This window comes from Mustela putorius, unplaced genomic scaffold (assembly GCF_011764305.1).
Source record: "Mustela putorius furo isolate JIRA1106 unplaced genomic scaffold, ASM1176430v1.1 tig00003853_pilon_pilon_pilon, whole genome shotgun sequence".
NCBI classification, from domain to species: domain Eukaryota; kingdom Metazoa; phylum Chordata; class Mammalia; order Carnivora; family Mustelidae; genus Mustela; species Mustela putorius.
The window spans coordinates 29,960,363-29,979,501 of NW_025422005.1; the positions used below are offsets into that span (position 1 = coordinate 29,960,363).

The window sequence follows — 19,139 nt, forward strand, 5'->3', positions numbered from 1 at the left end:
CTGAGTTTACATATATACAATTTTGTGCATATATACAGTTTCAGGGGACTAGATGATTCTCTAAGGTATAACTTAGTGTACCATCATCTGTTTGTTACAGAGTTGTTAGAAAATTAGGCAGAATGTCTTTCTGAAATTTTGCAAGGGTTCAAGTTGAAATACCAGAGTGATGGTACCTATGGTCGAAATAGCTTTAGGAGGTTTTGCTAAAATGATATTCATGGATTGATAACTATGAGCCTCTCCTCCCTAAGGAAGTTAATAAAATCACTTTTTTGTCTATTGATTTGAGACAACATAGACACATAATATGTTTTAGTTCATCCCACCCTATGTGTGGTAAAAATTTCTATTTGTCTATCAGTAAGACCCAGCCTGCTTTTAAAAGCAGACTTAAAGGTGAAAGTCTGATCTGAATGAGTTTTTTTTTTGGCTCCACAGAATGTATTTAACCGGCAGCTCTGTCTGGAACATGATGAGAAGCTGGTATCCTATCTCTCTCTATTACGTGACATTGAAATGAGGACCAAACAGATTCAACCTCTGGACCTAAACCTGGCAGAGCTACAGGACCTGTTGTGTCAGGCCAAGGTGGGTTCCCAGAGACTTCCTGCAGGCCCACCAGCTTTGGAGGGAATAGAGAGTATTGAGGAAGAAAAACTTGTTTAGGGACACCTGGGTGGCTTAGTCAGTTAAATAATCTGATTCTTGATCTCAGCTCAGATCTGGATCTCAGGGTCGGGAGTTCAAGCCCTGTATTGGGCTCAGCATGGATCTACTTTAAAAAAAAAAAATTACTGGGGCGCCTAGGTGACTCAGATGATTAAGCATCTACCTTCAGCTCAGGTCATGATCGAGCCCCATGTCGGGCTCCCAGCTCATCGGGGGTCTGCTTCTCCCTCTTCCTCTGCCTCTCCCCCTCCTTGTCGTGTCATTGTCTCTCTCTCTCTCTCTCAAATGAATAAATAAAAATCTTTTTAAAAATTATTTTAAAAAAAGAAAGGAAAAGAAAATACCATTATTTAAGGGGCTTAAAAAAAATAGATTTAAAGAAATGGAGATCTCTAAAGAACATTAGGAAACACTGGTCTCACAGAAACCAAAGCAGAAGAGACTCAACAAGGAGTTTTGGCAGGAGTAAATACAGTAGGGAGACCAAGTGAGGACTAAAAGGGGGATTTAGTGCCCAGAGTCATTGATAACCTTAATAAGAATAGTTTCAGTGGAGTCATAGGACATAAACGAGGTTGCAGTTAGAACAAATGGGAGGTTGGAAGGGGGAGCTATTAATGTAAATCATGCTTTCCAGAAGGCTTGGTGGTGCAGGTGAGGAGAGAGGTAGGACACTAGCTGGAGGAGATGCATTGAAAGAAGAATGTTTTGAGTGGATTTGGGGGCTGACGAGGAGGAACCAATAGAAAAGGAGAACTTGAAGTTAGGGGAGAGAAGAAATGATATTGGATGATCTGAATTCCTGAGGACATAAAATGAGACAGCTTGAGAGGAAGGAAAAGGAGCCCTTTTTCTTCAACCCTTGTCACAAGATTGAAGTCACAATGAGGACAGGCTGTAGAGGTTAAGTTCTCTCAGTATCCAGAGTGTGGCCTTGGGAGGGCAGCTGAAGAGCAGGTGAGGATCATATTCAGAACCACCAACTTTCCCACAGCATATTTCTGGCTACATTGCTGAGGATCAGAATATTGTAGATGGCTGGGTTAGGGTGTTTTTCTATTTTTTCCTTCTGCCCTATTGGAATTTGGAGGGAAGAGTCATTCTTTTGGTTTTTTTGAGGTTTTATTTTTTGTTTTTTGTTTTTAAGATTTTATTTATTTGAGCAGAGAGTGCACATGCATGAGCAGGGAGAGGGACAGAAGGAGAGGGAGAAGCAGACTGCCCATTGAGTATGGAGCCCGATGCAAGATTGGAGCCCAATGCGGGGCTCGATCCCAGGACCCTGAGATCACGACCTGAGCTGAAGTCAGATGCTTAACTGACTGAGCTTCCTAAGAGCCCAGGAAGAGTTGTTCTTCTACTTGACTTATTTTGTATCACATTATATAAAGCATACTGACACTCTCAAAGAGGTAGCAAGTTGTATGGGAAGGTGCACTACACTGAAACAGAAAACCTGAATCTAAGTCCTGGCTCCATCGCTGAGGTGCGTGACTTTAGACAAAAATAAAATAAAGAATAACATTTTCTAAAGCTGAGGCATCACTTCTGTAAATCCAGTATAATAATGATCCCAATTCTGCCTACCTCAAGAATGAGTGATCGTGAGAACCAAACAAACAAATGAACATACATAAAAACATTTCATAAGCTGTAAAGCAATTGTTGGCATGAGGTGACAGAAAACTGTGTTCACAGTTTATTCCTAAATAGCAAGAGTTCTAGTCTTGATTTTGGAGGTAACTCCACTTTATCCCCCCAGGTATTAGACAGAGAGCTAAAGGATCTGTCCACCTTGGTGAATCAGGAATTAGAATGTGTGAATCAGATAATCATCAGCCAGCCTCAAGAAGTCCCCGCTCAACTGTTGAAGGCTCTAGAGAAAGATGCTAAGAATCTTCAGAAGTCCCTCAGCTCTGTGAGTGACACCTGGAGTTCCAGACTACTCCACCTCCAGAGTGCTGTGGAAGTAAAAAAGGTTGCTTCTTGTTTTTATTTCCAAAGGCTCATGAAGTTTGGGGAGGTTTGAAGATTTTCGTCATCTAATTTGCCATTTGTTTCTTAGACTAGAGTGTTGAATCAGTATGAACAGTTAAAAGGCCGACTTCAAGATCTGAGAGCCTGGGTTGGCAGTATTACTCTTCTTCTGGACAGTGAGGGATGTAACAATGAAACCGACACTGACAGTCTGAAACACCATCTCCAGCAGTACAAGGTAGGCGCCCCACCCATTCTCAAGTGGGTTTTCATCATCCTTTGAGTTACATCAATATTATATCAATTTTATTTTCCTGCGAGGCAAACCAGGATCTGTATTTCTCTTTCTCAGGAAAACTGATATTCCATTTTAGAAGTAAAGTCTGCTGTGTTTTTAGGTTATCATACCCTTAGAGCTTCAACGATTATGGTTATTTCTCCTTGCATCTGTTCTTAGAGAGTCTGGAATGGCCTATTTCAACTTCATCTTGTCTTTATAACTGAATATCTAGTATCTGTCCTTTGTTTCTAATTTTACATACACCGATTTCAGGAGACTTACTGATCCATGATTGAGAGCATGGCTTGGCAAACTTTTTCTGTAGAGGGCCAGATAGTAAATATTTTTGGCCTTGCAGGTCATACACAAATAGACTATTTCTGTAGCACCCATTCACCTTTACTGTTGAAACATCAGAGCATCTGTAGACAGTACATAAATGAATGTTCATGGATGTGTTATAGTAAAACTTTATTTACAAAAACAGGTGGCAGGCAGATTTGGTCTGGGGACTCTTGATTACCAACCACTGATCTAAAGGGATGCTTTTCTTCTCCTTAAGCTTTGTTTTTTTCAAATATTTTATTTATTTATTTGACAGAGAGAGATTACAAGTAGATGGAGAGGCAGGCAGAGAGAGAGAGAGAGAGAGAAGCAGGCTCCCTGCTGAGCAGAAAACCCAATGCAGGACTCGATCCCAGGACCCTGAGATCATGACCTGAGCCGAAGGCAGCGGCTTAACCCACTGAGCCACCCAGGCGCCCCTCTCCTTAAGCTTTAAATTAATTGATTCTTTTTATAAGTCAGTGAGAGAAAAGTAAACACTGAAATACTCAAGACTTGAGATGTTTGTTTTTCCTCCCAATATTATTCTTTGTTTTGGTTATACTTAAGATAATATCAGATATCACACACTGGTTTATTTGCCCTCTGCTATAGATAGCACACTCCTTAAATTCTTTCTAAAGTCAGAGCAGAACTAAGGATGCCCTTGCCTTCTGTTTTATCCTCTGCCTTTTCCCCAGTCTTAAGAGAAGCAGACATAATTTGACCATGGTCAGGCTTCTTGGATGCAACCCATCTTCCCCCAACCCCCTTTTTCAAAAGATTTTATTTATTTATTTGTCAGCGCACAAGCAGAGGGAGCGGCAGGCAGAGCAAGGAGCCTGATGGGAGATTCGATCCCAGGATCCTGGGATCATGACCTGAGCCAAAGGCAGACACTTGACCCACTGAGCCACCTAGCCATCCCAACCCATCCCTTCTTGTCTTGCAAGAGTTGACCTGCCATTTTCATCCATGCCTTGTCCTCCAAATCTTTCGTTAGGCGAGTGAGTTGCAGACTTGATCTGCTCACTAGGAGAGTATTAAAAAAGCAAGAGTGAATAAAATTCCTGTGACATAGTATATGATATAAAAACACAGAGCATCTGGGGCACCTGGGTGGCTCAGTGGGTTAAGGCCTCTGCCTTCGGCTCAGGTCATGATCCCAGGATCCTGGGATCTAGCCCCCCATCAGGCTCTCTGCTCATCAGAGAGCCTGCTTTCCCCTCTCTCTCTCTCTGCTAGCCTCTCTGCCTGCTTGTGATCTCTGTCAAATAAATAAATAAAATCTTCAAAAAAAAAAAAACACACACACAGCATCTCATGCATGGTTTCCTCCCCAAGTTATAATTCAAATGAATGCCTTACTGGAAAGGCAGCCACAGTCTAAGGTCTTGTTTTCCTAATGACAGTTTCCCAAATCCATCCATCACAGATGAATAAAGACACTTAGCTTAATGATAAATATGTAAGAACCCCTTTCTGTCTGCTCTGCAGGATTGCTGACTACCGTTGGTTTCAAAGCGATAGAAATCTAATTGTTTTTATTGCACCCAGTGTTACATAGCTGGTAACCACTACATATTTGTGGAAAAAGTGCATGCTTTTAATCATCTAAAAACAGACAAATTCTAGTGGTAGATAGCTATATATATGTAACTATTATACAGGAAAGTCTATAATCTTTTATACCCTTAAAATGTATAAGCAACTTTATTTACTCTAAAAACCATGTAGTGGTGTACTACAAATAAATTGAGTACCTCCCTACTTCTAGCCTTCTAGCAACTCACTGCTGCACAAATACAAATAGATATTTGAACCTTAAAAAGTACGATTAGGGGGCACCTGAGTGGCTCAGTGGGTTAAGCCTCTGCCTTCGGCTCAGGTCATGATCTCAGGGTCGAGCCCTGAGATCCGGCTCTCTGCTTCCCCTCTCCGTCTCTGCCTGCCTCTCTGCCTACTTGTGATCTCTGTCTGTCAAATAAATAAATAAAATCTTAAAAAAAAAAAAAAAAGTGGGGCGCCTGGATGGCTCAGTGGGTTAAGCCGCTGCCTTCAGTTCAGGTCATGATCTCAGGGTCCTGGGATCGAGTCCCACATCGGGCTCTCTGCTCAGCAGGGAGCCTGCTTCCCTCTCTCTCTCTCTCTCTCTCTCTCTGCCTGCCTCTCCATCTACTGTCAAATAAATAAATAAAATCTTTAAAAAAAAAAAAAAAAGTACGATTAAGCCAATCTATCTTAGACTAGAAATTCATGATAACTTTTCCAAACGTTAAAAAAAAAACTTTTTTACAGAGACCTGGATTAGCAGTAGTATAATTCTATTAACATAAAAAAATAAAAATTTACTGCATTTGGAGATAAGGCTCAGTAAAGAAAACCTAATTGTAAGATGTGAGGAATTTGGAGAGACCAGAAATGAGAGAGATTTCCTGTGTTGGTTTGGCCCTAGAAATGATCAGTATCAATGATAGAAATACAGCAAGTTAACCCCTTTTTATTTATGTTGACTCTTTAATTAAAACCAGGAGCTTTTGCTTTGAGAGAATGAGAAGGTGTTTTTTATTTTTAATTTTTTTTTATTTCTTTACTTAGGATCTGAAGCAGCCCATGGCTGAAAGGAAATCTCAGCTCGATGCTCTTGCTTTTGATACTCAGTTCTTTATCTCAGAGCATGCCCAGGACCTATCCCCTCAGCAGAACCGGCAAGTGCTGAGCCTTCTGAGTGAATTGCAGAGGTCCTTCCAGGATCTTGTGGAGCAGACCGCAGCTCCGATGGATGCCTTGCAGGGCCATTTTCAACAAATGGAGCAGGCAGCCCAGGTCAAGGTCAGACTGAACCAGCAGCTGGGCTCACTTTGTCTTTTGGGGTACCTTCTCTGTCCTTGAGATTTCTGGTCAGACTCCATCTGTCATGATTCTAGGAGCCTGTGTTGACCAATTTGAAATTTTATTTCCTCCAGACCATTCTGTTCTGGTCTAGGAGGCAGCTGTTCTGGCTGTATTTCTTGCCATGTTTTTGGTTTTATGTGTGCTGTGAGAGAATGTGCGTGTTTACGTATGTATGCACGTGCAAGTATTTTCCTTTTAGTTAGACTCGACCCTCACTGTGTCTCATTGTGTCTGACTTCCAAACAAAAGTCATATCCTTCGTCCTTATTTCTCCTCCTTTCTCCCTCAGCATTCTTTTGACAGCCATTAGGAACTGTTAGGTATTCTGAGCTCTTGAGAAGAATGGTTCTGAAATGAATTTTTTTCTGGGGCTTTTCACATGATTAACCGTAATATTCTTTGACCGTCTTCAAACAGCTGACAATGAATTTTTTATCAGAATCGTATTAATTTTTTAGCACTTTTTAAATCATGATTAATTTCTAGCACCTTTCTTTACACTATGATGTCCAGTGCTCATTCAGTTATGGAAAACAGGGTGTAAAACTAGGTGTTAACATTTTTTTAAAAAACCATCCTATCACCATCTGTCACAACCCTCTTATTGCAAAACTCAACATAATTCCATTGATGGTAACATCATAACCTAAAGTTACCAAGAATGATGCTTAGGCATCTTTGCTGTTTGAACAGTAAGTTGGAGTTGAACAAGATGGTATTAGAATGTCATTATCAAAAAAAATAATAATAAGAAGAAGAAGAATGTCATTATCACCAGCAATCTATCTCAGGGTCACCTTTATTAAATGTTATGCAAAGTTGAATGGAGCCTTTGAGTTAGGCTCAGCCAAAATTAAGTTAGTCAATTCCGTATGTCCCCACATTACTGCTTGTTGTTCCAACTGTACTGAATTGAAATAAAATATGGATGCAACCTTTCAGGTTACTTTCCAAATCTGAAAATTTGCAATATCCTCACTTGGAAACATATATAACAAGGTGTAGTTTGTGGATAATTAATGAAATAGGCACTTTAAGACCCACCCTGGATCCAGGGTAGGCCCCTGAGTTGCAGCAAGTGGTAGAACTGCATGTGAACATTCTCTCCAAGCGTATAATTAATTCCACAATATTTATTAACCTTGTTATTGTCAGAAATGCTCTGCTTCTCTCTATATTTGCCCTGAATGCATGTGTATGTCTGTGTGTTAACTTGTTTGCTTTGCTTTTTTCAGATTCACTCTGCACCCATCCTAACCCATGGAGATCCCGTTTTACAGCTGAAGAGCTCTTAGGAGTTCTCTTCCAGAGCCCTTCTATTTGTCCTAAAGAGGGGGAGAGAGGGCCAATGTGGGCACCTGTTTGTAAGTGCAGGTGACTAAACACCATCAGAAGGTAGAAACTGGTGGACAATGTTCTAGAAGGATGGTCAGGAGAACACATCATGCTCAATGGCTCAATTAGGTGCTTCAGTGTCATATAGTCGAGATGAGATTTGGAGAAAGGATCAGGCACAGAAACATATTCCCTCCCTCCCTGTGGGCCTGACTTTTGTCTTTGATATCACTTGTAGACACCTGAAGGAATGAGCCAGTTGCTATTCTTGGGCAGTTTCCTTCTCAAAATAGCCAAGCCGCTCATGCCTGGCATGTAATCATTCCATTTAATGGGTATCTGCATTTATGAGACGTTTGATTTATAAAGTTAGCTCAATTATTAAGAAGCTCAGTTAGCTTATGAATTATCCAGATTCTTGATCCCCCCCCTTAATGCAGTCCTTCTAATGTTCTGTATTTTAACTTAGTATGTAGCATATTCTCTAGTTCTGGTGGAGGACTTGATCATAACCACTAATTTGTTATTATCTCCATTATCATTTATGAATTTGAAGCATCTGGGTTCTCGGTTCTCCATTTCCAGGGCTAGTAACAGCAGTCTGGAAAGGAACTCCCAACCAAAACTGGGGAGCGTTCTCACCTGAAATTACCCCTGAATATAATCTAAACTGTTGACCCAAATCAACAGATTGTCCAGATGAGGGGAGCTTTCTGAATATGACTTCTGTGCTTTTTCCTGTTCTAGTCTCTCACCAACTCTTCCATCCTTAAGATATAACCTTTCTGTTTTACATTTCAGGGAGCTATCTTGTATTTGTAAAATGAGAATTTTTAATCATCTCTTGACCCCTTTGCATTTTAATTAGACCCTGCAGAAACAGCAAAATACCTGTCACCAGAAACTGGAGGATCTTTGCAACTGGTTAGGACGGGCAGAAAGTGCATTGACAGGCCACCAAGGTAGAGCTACCCAGCAGGATCTCTCTGCTTTGCAGAAGAACCAGAGTGACTTGAAGGTCAGTATGAATTAATTCACTTTTCTCTTCCTTCAGCAATTCTTCATAAAGGCTTACTATGTGCCAGGCACAGTGCTTCATGCTGGCAACAACAGTAAATATCTCTGTTCTCATGAAGCATAGAGTCTAGTGGGAGAGACAAACATTATACAGATAAGCACAAAAGTGAACATGTAATTATTAACTGTCACATATATAGGGGCACCTTGGTAACTCAGTTGGTTAAGCGGCTGACTCTTGATTTTGGCTCAGGTCTTGATCTCAGGGTCTTGGGATCAAGCCCCATGTCAGACCAATATCCTGCTGGGCCTTGTAAGCTGCATTAAGGATAAGGAGTGGTGGATGCCTGGCTGGCTCAGTCAGTAGAGCATATGACTCTTGATCTTGGAGTTGTGAGTTCTAGCTCCACGGTGGGTATAGAGATTACTTTAACTTTTTTTTTTTTTTAAGATTTTATCCATTTATTTGACACAGAGAGAGAGAGATCACAATTAGGCAGAGCAGCAGGCAGAGAGAGGGAGAAGCAGGCTCCCTGCTAAGCAGAGAGCCCGATGCAGGGACAGATCCCAGGACCCCATGACCTGAGCCAAAGGCAGAGGCTTAACCCACTGAGCCACCCAGGCGCCCTAGAGATTATTTAAAAAAAAAAAAAAGGTTGCCTGGGTGGCTCAGTCAGTTAAGCATCTGCCTTTGCCTCATGTCATGATCCCAGGGTCCTGAGATCAAGTTCTGCATCAGGCTCCTTGCTTGGTGGAAAGCCTGCTTCTCCCTCTGCATGCCAGTCCCACTGTTTGTGCGCTCTCACTCTCTCTCTCTTTCTTTTTCTCTCTCCCCCCACCCCGCCCCTGATAAATAAATAACTAAAATCTTAAAAAAAAAAAAAAAAAGGCTAAGGAGTGATAACCAAAAGAGTATAGAGGACCAATCAAGTCTCAACTCAGCTAGAATCCTATTGTCAACTCCTTTGTATAGAAGAATGATCTCTTTGAGAACAACTCATTACAAAATAAACAGCATGTTTGTGGACAGTCTCCTTTTTTGTCTTCATTAAATATTTGCTTAGAAATTTAAATTTTGCTCAGAAAATTAAGTACTAGAGGGGCACCTGGGTGGCTCAGTTGGTTAAGCATTTACCTTCTGCTCAGGTCATGATCCCTGGAGTCCCAGGATCAAGCCCCTGCTACCCGCTCAAGCACTACCTGCTCAGCAGAGAGCCTGCTTCTCCCCTTACCCCTCACCCTGCTCATGTGCTTGCTCTCGCGCGCTCTCTCTCTCTCGCTCGCTTTCTCTCACTTTCTCTCTCTCAAATAAATAAAATCTTAAAAGAAAAAGAAAATTAAGTGTTAGGATATTTCTTAAGTTAAAAAAAAATTCTTAGAAGTTCTTATCTGCATCGGTTTAGGCCTAAACCCTAAGCAGATTACAGTCAGGGACACACGCCTGGTGCAGGTGTGTGTCATCCTAGCCGTGCCATCTGTGTGCTGTTAGCAGCCTTAGAAGAAGGAATGTTGACATCTCTGCCCCACGCGTGTTCATGTGTTAAGGATTTACAGGACGATATTCAGAGTCGGGCCGCCTCATTTGCCAGTGTTGTCAAGGACATCGAAGGCTTCCTGGAAGAGAATCAGGCCAAGCTGAGCCCCCATGAGTTGACAGCTCTTCGGGAGAAGCTTCATCAGGCTAAGGAGCAGTATGAGGCTCTCCAGGAACGGACTCGGGTGGCCCAGAAGGAGCTGGAGGAAGTGGTGACCTCAGCCGTACAGCAGGAGACTGAAAAGGTAACTAGACTTCTTTGATACATGGTATTTTTCAAAAAAGAAAATTTTGGCATCTGGCAAGTGAAGAAAAGGTAATAAGGGGAAACTGCCTTACAGAGAGCATAGAATCATAAAAAGAGTCTACTTCAGGAGCTGGTCTGTGATTTGGGAAGAAAATTCCTAAAGGACTTTAAGTCAGGAATAGTTGGTAGGAAGTTCATATCACCCACCCCATCCCAAAGAAAAAATATTTTCACTCTCTGTGTACTCAGTACTCTGATTAGAAGATCTTGGAAAGAACTTAGTTAAGAAGGGTAGTACCTTGGAGAGGAAAAAGCAAATGGTACATTTCAAACATGAATCTAGATTGATAATCCAAGAGCACAAAGAGGAAGTATCTGGGGAGTCTCTGTGTGCCTCACACTATCCCCAGGTTGTCCTTGCAGATCAATGGAAACTGAGGCACTGGGATAGACCTAGGAGAAGATAAAGTCTTAAATGGTATTCTGCACCCCCCTCAACCCTGGCAGATTGAATTAGAATCCTTTGTCTGGCCATGGATTCTGACACAAATGTGGGGGGGGGTGGTTAGAAAATATGGAAAAGAGAAATAAATTACCTGAAGAGGAATTCTGAAATATATGAAGGTATCACTTGGCATAACCTGTTTAATTAATCACAGTACTTGAACAGTCAGAAAATGGAATTCAAGAGGCAAGTTTTAGGACTTAATACTCTGTCTGGCAGAAAAAGGTTGGGAGAAGTCTACATTTCCCTTAGGGAAGGGCTGCTGGTAATCCAGAGTGACTGTACTGTTTCTGATCCTGCCAAGCCAGGCCGTCACTTCTGCACACCTATGAAGGATTCCATGAAGCCTTGCTGGGCTGCCAGGACTAAATCATCTCTTAAAGCCTTTTAAATCCTGGGTTTTGCCACCCCCACCCCTCCTACACCCTTTATCATAGGCAGCAAAGCAAGGTTTATCCTGCAATAGCAAAGTGGTAGTACAAAGCTCTCGAGGTGGGATGGAACTCAAGGGGGTTGCCCCCCCCTTTTTTAAAAGCAGTGAGATAGGGGTACCTGGGTGGCTCGTGGGTTAAGCCTTTGCCTTCGGCTCAGGTCATGATCTCAGGGTCCTGGGATCAAGCCCCATATCAGGCTCTCTGCTCAGCAGGGAGCCTGCTTCTCCCCCATCCCACCTCTGCCTGCCTCTCTGCCTACTTGTGATCTCTCTCTATCAAATAAATAAATAAAATCTTTTTTTTAAAAAAATAGATTAAAAAGGAAATAAAAGCAGTGAGATACAGACAAAAATCTAGAGATTGTTTTAACTAATTGTTTCTCAACAGATGTAGAAGATGCTCATTCTTTTTTGTGGATGCAAAGACCATTTACATGTAGTCTTAGAGCTTCTCTTCTTTAGCATGAAAGTCTTGCTTTTTTCTTAACCTTTGTTTGTACAGCTGAGTATCTAAGGCCTTCTTACTAGACTCCTTCTGTGGCTTTCAGAGTAAAGCAGCAAAGGAACTGGCAGAGAATAGGAATAAGATTGATGCTCTCCTGGACTGGGTGACTGCGGTGCGATCTGAAGGACAGATGGAGCAGCTGTCCGGAACTAGCCTAGGGAAAGGAGCCTTTGATACCACGGATGCTCACAAGGGGGCGAGCCAAGCCCCAGAGGAACTGGACAAGCAATGTGAGAAGATGAAGGTGAGAATGTTAGCCTGTCTTCACTCTGCTGGGCACCTCTCTGCTGCCCTGGGCAAGTCACCATAACCACCTTGCCCCTAAATCCAGTAAGCACAGTAAGTATGTCTCAGTTCATGCCCTCTTTAACACCTCAGCACTTTGACACTGTTGAAACACTTTCTTCTTTGCTTTTCCAAAGTGCTACTCTGCCCTGGTATTCCTTTTTCCTTTCCTCTGGCCAGTTTGTGAGATACTTGCTATGCTTCCAGGAGGCAGCCGCAGCCTCTTCTCATCTTTCAGAATATACTTCTTGGGCAGTTCTGTCCACTCAAGATATTTCAGCTACCACCTGTACTGGAGAATTCCTACCCAAATGCCTGTGTGGAGCTTCAAACCAGTACATAAATCCATCTGCCTGTTTGTAACTTGGAACCACAAGCAGTTCAGCCTCAAAAAATGGAGCTTCAGTTTCCTGTAACATACCCTCCACCCCATCAAACTTGTTCTCCTTCTTCTACTCCCACTTCATTGCCAGAGCTAGACATCATCTTCCTTTCCCTCCCTACTCTCCTGTATCTAATTAGTCATCAAATTCCCTCTTCTTAGATCTCTTTGAGAGTCATCGCTGCTTCTCTGTTTCCCCTGAGCTATGATTGTGGTTTGGACTACTGTCACCTTCCATTTGAGTTGTTATGGCAGCTTTGACTGGTCTCCTTGCCTTGTGCCTTCTACCCTCCCTCCTACACGACTAAGTGATCTTCTAAAAATGCAATATCCTTGATTAACCCTTTTTTTAATGGTTTCCTGTCACCCTCAAGAAACTATTCCTTACTCACTCTTTATCTCTACCCATGTATTCATTATTCAGCAAATATTGAGCACCTGCTGTATGTCAGGCATTGGAGATAAACCAGTGAACCAACCAGAGGAACTGTTTCCTAGGATATTAACTGGCATATGCAGGCATACTTTATTGCATGATTGAAAAACAATATGTTTAGGGAAATTAGAAAACACATGGATCACCTATTTAGTAGTGACACCTTTATAGCAAAGAAAATTTGGCTTAATTAGAATGCTTCTACTATTAGCCTATGTCATTGCTTTGTTTTGTATTAATAGGATTTTCCCCTCTTGCATGCTGTTGTTATGCTTAGAGATACATTGTAGGGTATCCCCCAAAGCTGTGACAGTCATAACAGCACAGAGCAGAGATGGTCCTGCTGTCACAGAACTGCTGGCAATAGTCAGCCTGACCAGGGAGCTCCTCCATCCTAGGAAGGAGACTGCCTTACTTGTGGATGGATGAGAATGGGAATACCTGGGGGGGTGTACAGACAAGCTATGGTACTACCCCTTACTATCTATTTGAGAAGGAAAGATTTGTCGCCCTAGCTTCTCTGAGATAATGTTGGAAGCTGATGCTATAGGTTGCTGATTCAGGTTGAAACTGGACAGTGTTCTGGTAAAAATTGGGCTATTGTCCTGATCTAGGAAGTTGCATAAACGGTATAGGTAGGCAAGAACACTGATTGAATCCCCACTATTGTTTATTAGACTCGGGAAGAACATTTTATTTTGTTTTATTTAAAAATTTATATATTTACTGGGGGAGAGAAAGCTTGCATACAAGGTGGGGGAGGGGCAGAGGGAGAGGGAGAGAGAACCTCCAGTATACTCCCTGCTGAGTATGGAGTCCCATGACCTGAAGATCGTGACCTGAGCCGAGATCATGACCTGAGCTGAGGTCATAACCTGAGCCAAAATCAAAAGTCAGATACTTAACTGAGCCACCCAGGCACCCCTAGACTCAGGAGGAACATTTTAAGAAAAAAACAAAACAACCACATCTCCCTGAAATAACTTACATTCCATTGAAATAGAAAAAAGGTCCATGTGTAAGCACATAGACATAGCACATACAAATAAAAAATACAAATTACCTGTGCTCCAGAAATACAGTTTACTCTCACTGGAGTACAACTTGTTTCTTTAAAGGATTAATTTTCTAAGAACTTTCCTAGGTGGGACAGTGTTCAGGGATATTTCACAGCTAATGGAGACTTCACAGCTAACTATTTGCAATTTTTATATTGTCATGTTTGGCTTATCCAACTTGCTCTCCCCTTCCATTAATGTGGGTAGTTATGAGCTGGCCACTTGTGCCTTCTCTTACTTAGACTTAGAATGATTTAGTGAAGGGGCGCCTGGGTGGCTCAGTGGGTTAAAGCCTCTGCCTTCGGCTCAGGTCATGATCCCAGGGTCCTGGGATCAAGCTCCACATCAGGCTCTCTGCTCCGTGGGGAGCCTGCTTCCTCCTCTCTCGCTCTCTCTGCCTGCTTGTGATCTCTGTCAAATAAATTTAAAAAAAAAAAAAAAAAAAGAATGGTTTAGTGAGAGCCAGATTCTAGTCTTAATTTGTCCCTTAACTGCCTGACCTTAGTCAAGACATGTAGCATACATAGATATTGTCTACTTATATTGCCATTTCTGCCCCACATCACTTGAGATATTATACATGAAGTCTTTTAGAAAACCCTGAGATCCTACATGTATCAGTTCAGCTGGGATTAGTATATGGCATAATGCTTAGAAAGTGAGAGATATTGAGAGATACTGATTTTTGAACAACTGGAAAAGTGGCCTAATGAGATCTCTCTCTACTTCTAATTGTAGACATAACCGAATTTTTGTGGTATCCCTACTGATCATTCTTTGTTTGGGGGGAATTTTTTTGCCAGGCCCGTCACCAAGAATTGCTGTCTCAGCAGCAAAATTTCATCTTGGCCACCCAGTCAGCTCAGGCCTTCCTGGCCCAGCATGGCCATAATCTCACGCCTGAGGAACGCCAGGTGCTACAGGACAAGCTAGGAGAGCTAAAGGGGCAGTATGCGACTTCCCTGGCCAAGTCGGAGGCAGAGTTGAAGCAGGCTCAGACACTACGGGACGAGCTGCAGAAGTTTCTACAGGACCATCAAGAATTTGAGAACTGGCTGGAGCGGTCCGAGAGAGAGCTGGAGAACATGCACAAGGGAGGCAGCTGCCCTGAAGCCCTTCCCTCCCTGCTAAAGCGGCAGGGGAGCTTCTCAGAGGACGTCATTTCCCACAAAGGAGACTTACGATTTGTGACTATCTCAGGGCAGAAAGTCTTGGACACAGAAAACAGCTTTGAGGAAGGCAGGGAACCATCAGCCACTGGAGACTTAGTGAAGGGCAAGCTGAAGGATGCAACAGAAAGATACACTGCTCTCCATTCAAAGGTACCACGAGAGTCCTGACAGCCTCTGTAGGGGTGGGAACCTTCACACAACAGTGAGTAGTTGCTGGGGCTTAGGATAAGAACCTTAGGACATAGTGAGTGAGCTGAATTGTATATTGACCACAGGCAGAATGTCTTTATGAGCTCTGCAAAAATGTAAAATGTGGAGGCCCGTGGGCTAATGCCCGATCCCAGCAGTATCAGGGGTATGTCACTCTGATATGGAAGGTGGAGGTGCTCGCCCTGCCGTACCCTGACCAGCAGACGTGGGCTCCCTAGAGACACAGTACAGGGGAAGCTGGAACCATGTACACAGTCTGTATTCCTGCACAGAGCACCTAGGGTACATCCTTGCCTTCCTCCCTATCAAAGAACTGTTAGCTCCCAAACTGTAGAATCCATTCAGTTCTTACCTGTCTTCTGCACTTTGCCAACGTCTCTAACCTAGCCAAAAGGAGCACTCTGTACCTCCCTGTCCTTTTCTACCTTAGCCTGCAACCTGATGTGTAGTTCTTTGGTGGCTTGCCCTACACCTCACTTAGTCTTCATGAGTATATAATATAAAGTTGGGATGAATAGTATGGATCAAACAATCAAGGCCCAGCTTTCGGAGATGGTTGCTACTCATCTGTTCCTGGAGGCCTGGGTGCTACTCTTCACTGTGGTTAGAGTGAGATCCTGTAACAAGGCCAGACTTTTCTTTTCTTATTTTTAAAGATTTTATTTATTTATTTGATAGCATGAGAGGAGAGAAGGTCAGAGGGAGAAACAAGCTCTCCATGGAGCTGGGAGCCTGATATGGGACTTGATCCCAGGACTCTGGGATCACGACCTGAGCCGAAGGCAATGGCTAATCCAACTGAGCCACCCAGGCACCCAAGGCCAGACTTTTCTTTGGACTGTGCCTAGGAAGCTGCTGTCTTTAGCTGGACCTTGCATAAGCCTGCTCTCCCTTTTTTCTCTGATATAGTGTACACGATTGGGCTCTCACCTGAATATGCTCCTAGGCCAGTACCAGCAGTTCCAGAGCTGTACTGACAGCCTGAAGGCTTGGATGCAGGCCTGTGAGGCCAGTGTGGAGAAGCTCCTTTCAGATACTGTTGCCTCAGACCCTGGCGTTCTGCAGCAGCAGCTTGCAACTACAAAGGTAGGCCGGGACGTAGGCTGTTCTACCAGATGGGTAGAGTACCCCAAAATAAAACAAAAACTCATAAAGGCAGTGGTTGGGATGCCTTGGACCAGATCTGATTCTTAAACACTTAATTCTAACATCTGTGGGCATGAATAAACAGAAGTATTCTTTGTAGAATATTCATAGTAACACTATGCTAAATAGCCCTTGGTTCCTGGAACCAGCTTTGATTACTCAGAGGTTTTACTTTTGGCCTTTTTCATGGACAAGCAGCAGTTGCAGGAGGAATTAGCTGAGCACCAAGTCCCTGTAGAAAAGCTCCAAAAAGTAGCTCATGACCTCATGGAAATTGAAGGCGAGCCAGCCCCAGACTGCAAGCATGTTCAAGAAACTACAGGTATGAAGCAGCAATAACAAGAACACTCCCTTAATTCTCGTGCATGCCACTGTTTTGTAATACATCAGACTGTATTGTACAAATATGTGTGGTGCTGGCTAGGGGCCGGGACACAAACAGCAAGAGCTTACTGTCCAGTGAACTTTGTTCTTGTACCATTGAAGGTCTTTGCAATCTGGTTTCAGCCCCTTTCCCCAGGCATGCTGCCCTCTAGCCATTCCCTGCTTCTTTCCTTTCCCAAGTAAACTAGTCATTTTTTCATTACTTTACCCCTGAAGTTTTCCCTGTGATTCAGCTGCTAACATTTATTGAGAGCTTAGCATGTGTGATGAAATCTTGCTCAAGCTCCTAGATGTACCTGAGCGGTTACTTCCTTTGTAAAGTCCTGGCCACCACCTCCAAGCCCCAAAAGAAATAAAAGATAAATAAAAGAAAGAATCATTCTTCTTTCAGCCTTCTCTAGTACGTTACTCTTAGCGTCAGTATAGCACTTGCAGTTTTATTTTTATGGCTAGTTGTGATGTACCCTTTTCTGCCTATGCTGAATGTTTATAGTCTTAAGTTTATAGAAGCCAGGGACTTACCTTAATTATCTTCAGTCCTCAGCATCCAGCACAATTTCCGGCACTTGATAGGGGCTAAATGATGCTTTGTGAATTTGGCTCAAATACAACTGCACTTTAAGCTTATCCCTTCTATTTGTCTTAATGTCTGTTATTATTGTAATTAACACGTGTGATTTATATACGTTGTTTTTAAAAGCACAACGTGAAAATAGTCTCCGCTCTCTTCTCATGGCCTTGGTTTTCCAGATTCCATACTCAGCCGTTTTCAGAACCTGTCGAGTAGCCTGGCTGAGCGTTCTGCTCTGCTGCAGAAGGCAATTGCCCGATCTCAGAGTGTCCAAGAAAGCCTGGAGAGCTTGTTGCAGTCCATCAGGGAAGTTGAACAAAACCTAGAGGAGGAGCAGGTGGCATCCCTGTCCCTGGGAGTCATCCAGGAAGCCCTGGCCACTAATATGGTGAGACATAGGCCCAAGAGTTAGCGTCAATGGTGTATTTGCTATGTTCCGTGATTACATCATTTTGAAAAAGTATCAGGAAAAGAATTCATTTCCATGAATCCTCTAATAAGACTTGGAGATGATGACTAATCCACGTAAAGATATTTCTACCCAATTTCTAAACCATTTAAGCTTGAGGAAGAGTGGCTCAGTGAAGTCATTAATGGAATGCAGTGGGGAACTAAGGGGATAGACGTTTGTATTCCAGAAGCTCATTCATTTGTAGGCCTGCCTTCCTTGAGCAGGTGAGCCTGAAATTACCAGAAAATTATTGGTTTGTGGCTTGAATATCCTAGGATAAGTGAGCCAGGAGCTGACCGACACATTTTTTGGTGACAGAAATTGAAGCAGGACATTGCTCGGCAGAAGAGCAGCTTGGAGGCCACCCGTGAGATGGTGACGCGATTCATGGAGACAGCAGACAGCGCCACAGCTGCCGTGCTGCAGGGCAAACTGGCAGAGGTGAGCCAGCGCTTTGAACAGCTCTGTCTCCGGCAGCAAGAAAAGGAGAACTCCCTGAAGAAGCTTCTGCCCCAGGCGGAGATGTTTGAACATCTCTCTGATAAGTTGCAGCAATTCATGGAAAACAAAAGCCGGATGCTAGCTTCTGGAAATCAGCCAGATCAAGATATTGCGCACTTCTTCCAGCAGATCCAGGTGAGACTATATCTGCCACAGTGGCAGAACAAAGAGAAAAGAAGGGCAAGGAGGGGACCAGCAATCACGGAGTCCATAGTATGTCAGTCAGTCATAGAAACCCTACCTACATTCTCTTAAAGAATTATCACAACCAGGTGCGTCTGGGTTGCTTAATCGGTTGAGCGTCTGCCTGTGGCTCAGGTCATGATCTGAGGGTCCTGGGATTGAGTCCCGCATTAGGCTTCCTGCTCAGTGGGAAGTCTGCTTCTCCCTCTGCCTCTGCTTGCAGCTCCCCCTGCTTGTGCACATGCTCTCTCACTCTCCCTTTCAAATAAATAAATAAAATCTTTAAAAAAAAATTATCACAACCACGCTGTAAACTAGACACTGTCCATTTTTTAAAAAACACCTTGGATTTATTTTTCACGCATTCTGCATGTTCAGCCCAGATCAGTGGGGCTATTTAGCTCATCATGGTCACTCAGGGATCAAGTCATTGCTGACTTTATCCTGCCCTGCACCTTCATGACTACCGCTGCAGCAGGGAGAGGGCACATCAAATCCATTTTCATTTCATGAGTTAAAGCAGGTTTCACACCTGGCTTTCAAGCGAGTGGAGAAATGTGTTCCTACCGTATACCTAGTAAGTGCAGTTAGAAATGTTTGACGAAGTCTTACCTACGAAAGATACAGAGACATGTG

The 19,139-nt window shown here is 43.0% G+C and overlaps 1 protein-coding gene across 31 annotated transcripts in view; it reads left to right on the forward strand.

Annotated features, from left to right (window-relative positions):
* The window catches only part of MACF1 (microtubule actin crosslinking factor 1), a 337,337-nt gene that overhangs the window by 215,741 nt on the left and 102,457 nt on the right, over nucleotides 1-19,139 (forward strand). For 25 of the 31 annotated variants that reach the window (XM_045064242.1, XM_045064247.1, XM_045064244.1 and 22 more), the window contains 12 exons: nucleotides 442-591; nucleotides 2,435-2,650; nucleotides 2,738-2,887; nucleotides 5,852-6,085; nucleotides 8,352-8,501; nucleotides 10,046-10,279; nucleotides 11,768-11,968; nucleotides 14,689-15,207; nucleotides 16,177-16,353; nucleotides 16,612-16,735; nucleotides 17,548-17,756; nucleotides 18,138-18,455. In XM_045064242.1, the coding sequence (XP_044920177.1) occupies nucleotides 442-591; nucleotides 2,435-2,650; nucleotides 2,738-2,887; nucleotides 5,852-6,085; nucleotides 8,352-8,501; nucleotides 10,046-10,279; nucleotides 11,768-11,968; nucleotides 14,689-15,207; nucleotides 16,177-16,353; nucleotides 16,612-16,735; nucleotides 17,548-17,756; nucleotides 18,138-18,455 (2,682 nt within the window). The remainder of the gene's footprint in view (nucleotides 1-441; nucleotides 592-2,434; nucleotides 2,651-2,737; nucleotides 2,888-5,851; nucleotides 6,086-8,351; nucleotides 8,502-10,045; nucleotides 10,280-11,767; nucleotides 11,969-14,688; nucleotides 15,208-16,176; nucleotides 16,354-16,611; nucleotides 16,736-17,547; nucleotides 17,757-18,137; nucleotides 18,456-19,139) is intronic. The other 6 variants (XM_045064260.1, XM_013045642.2, XM_045064261.1 and 3 more) reach the window with 1 other exon arrangement.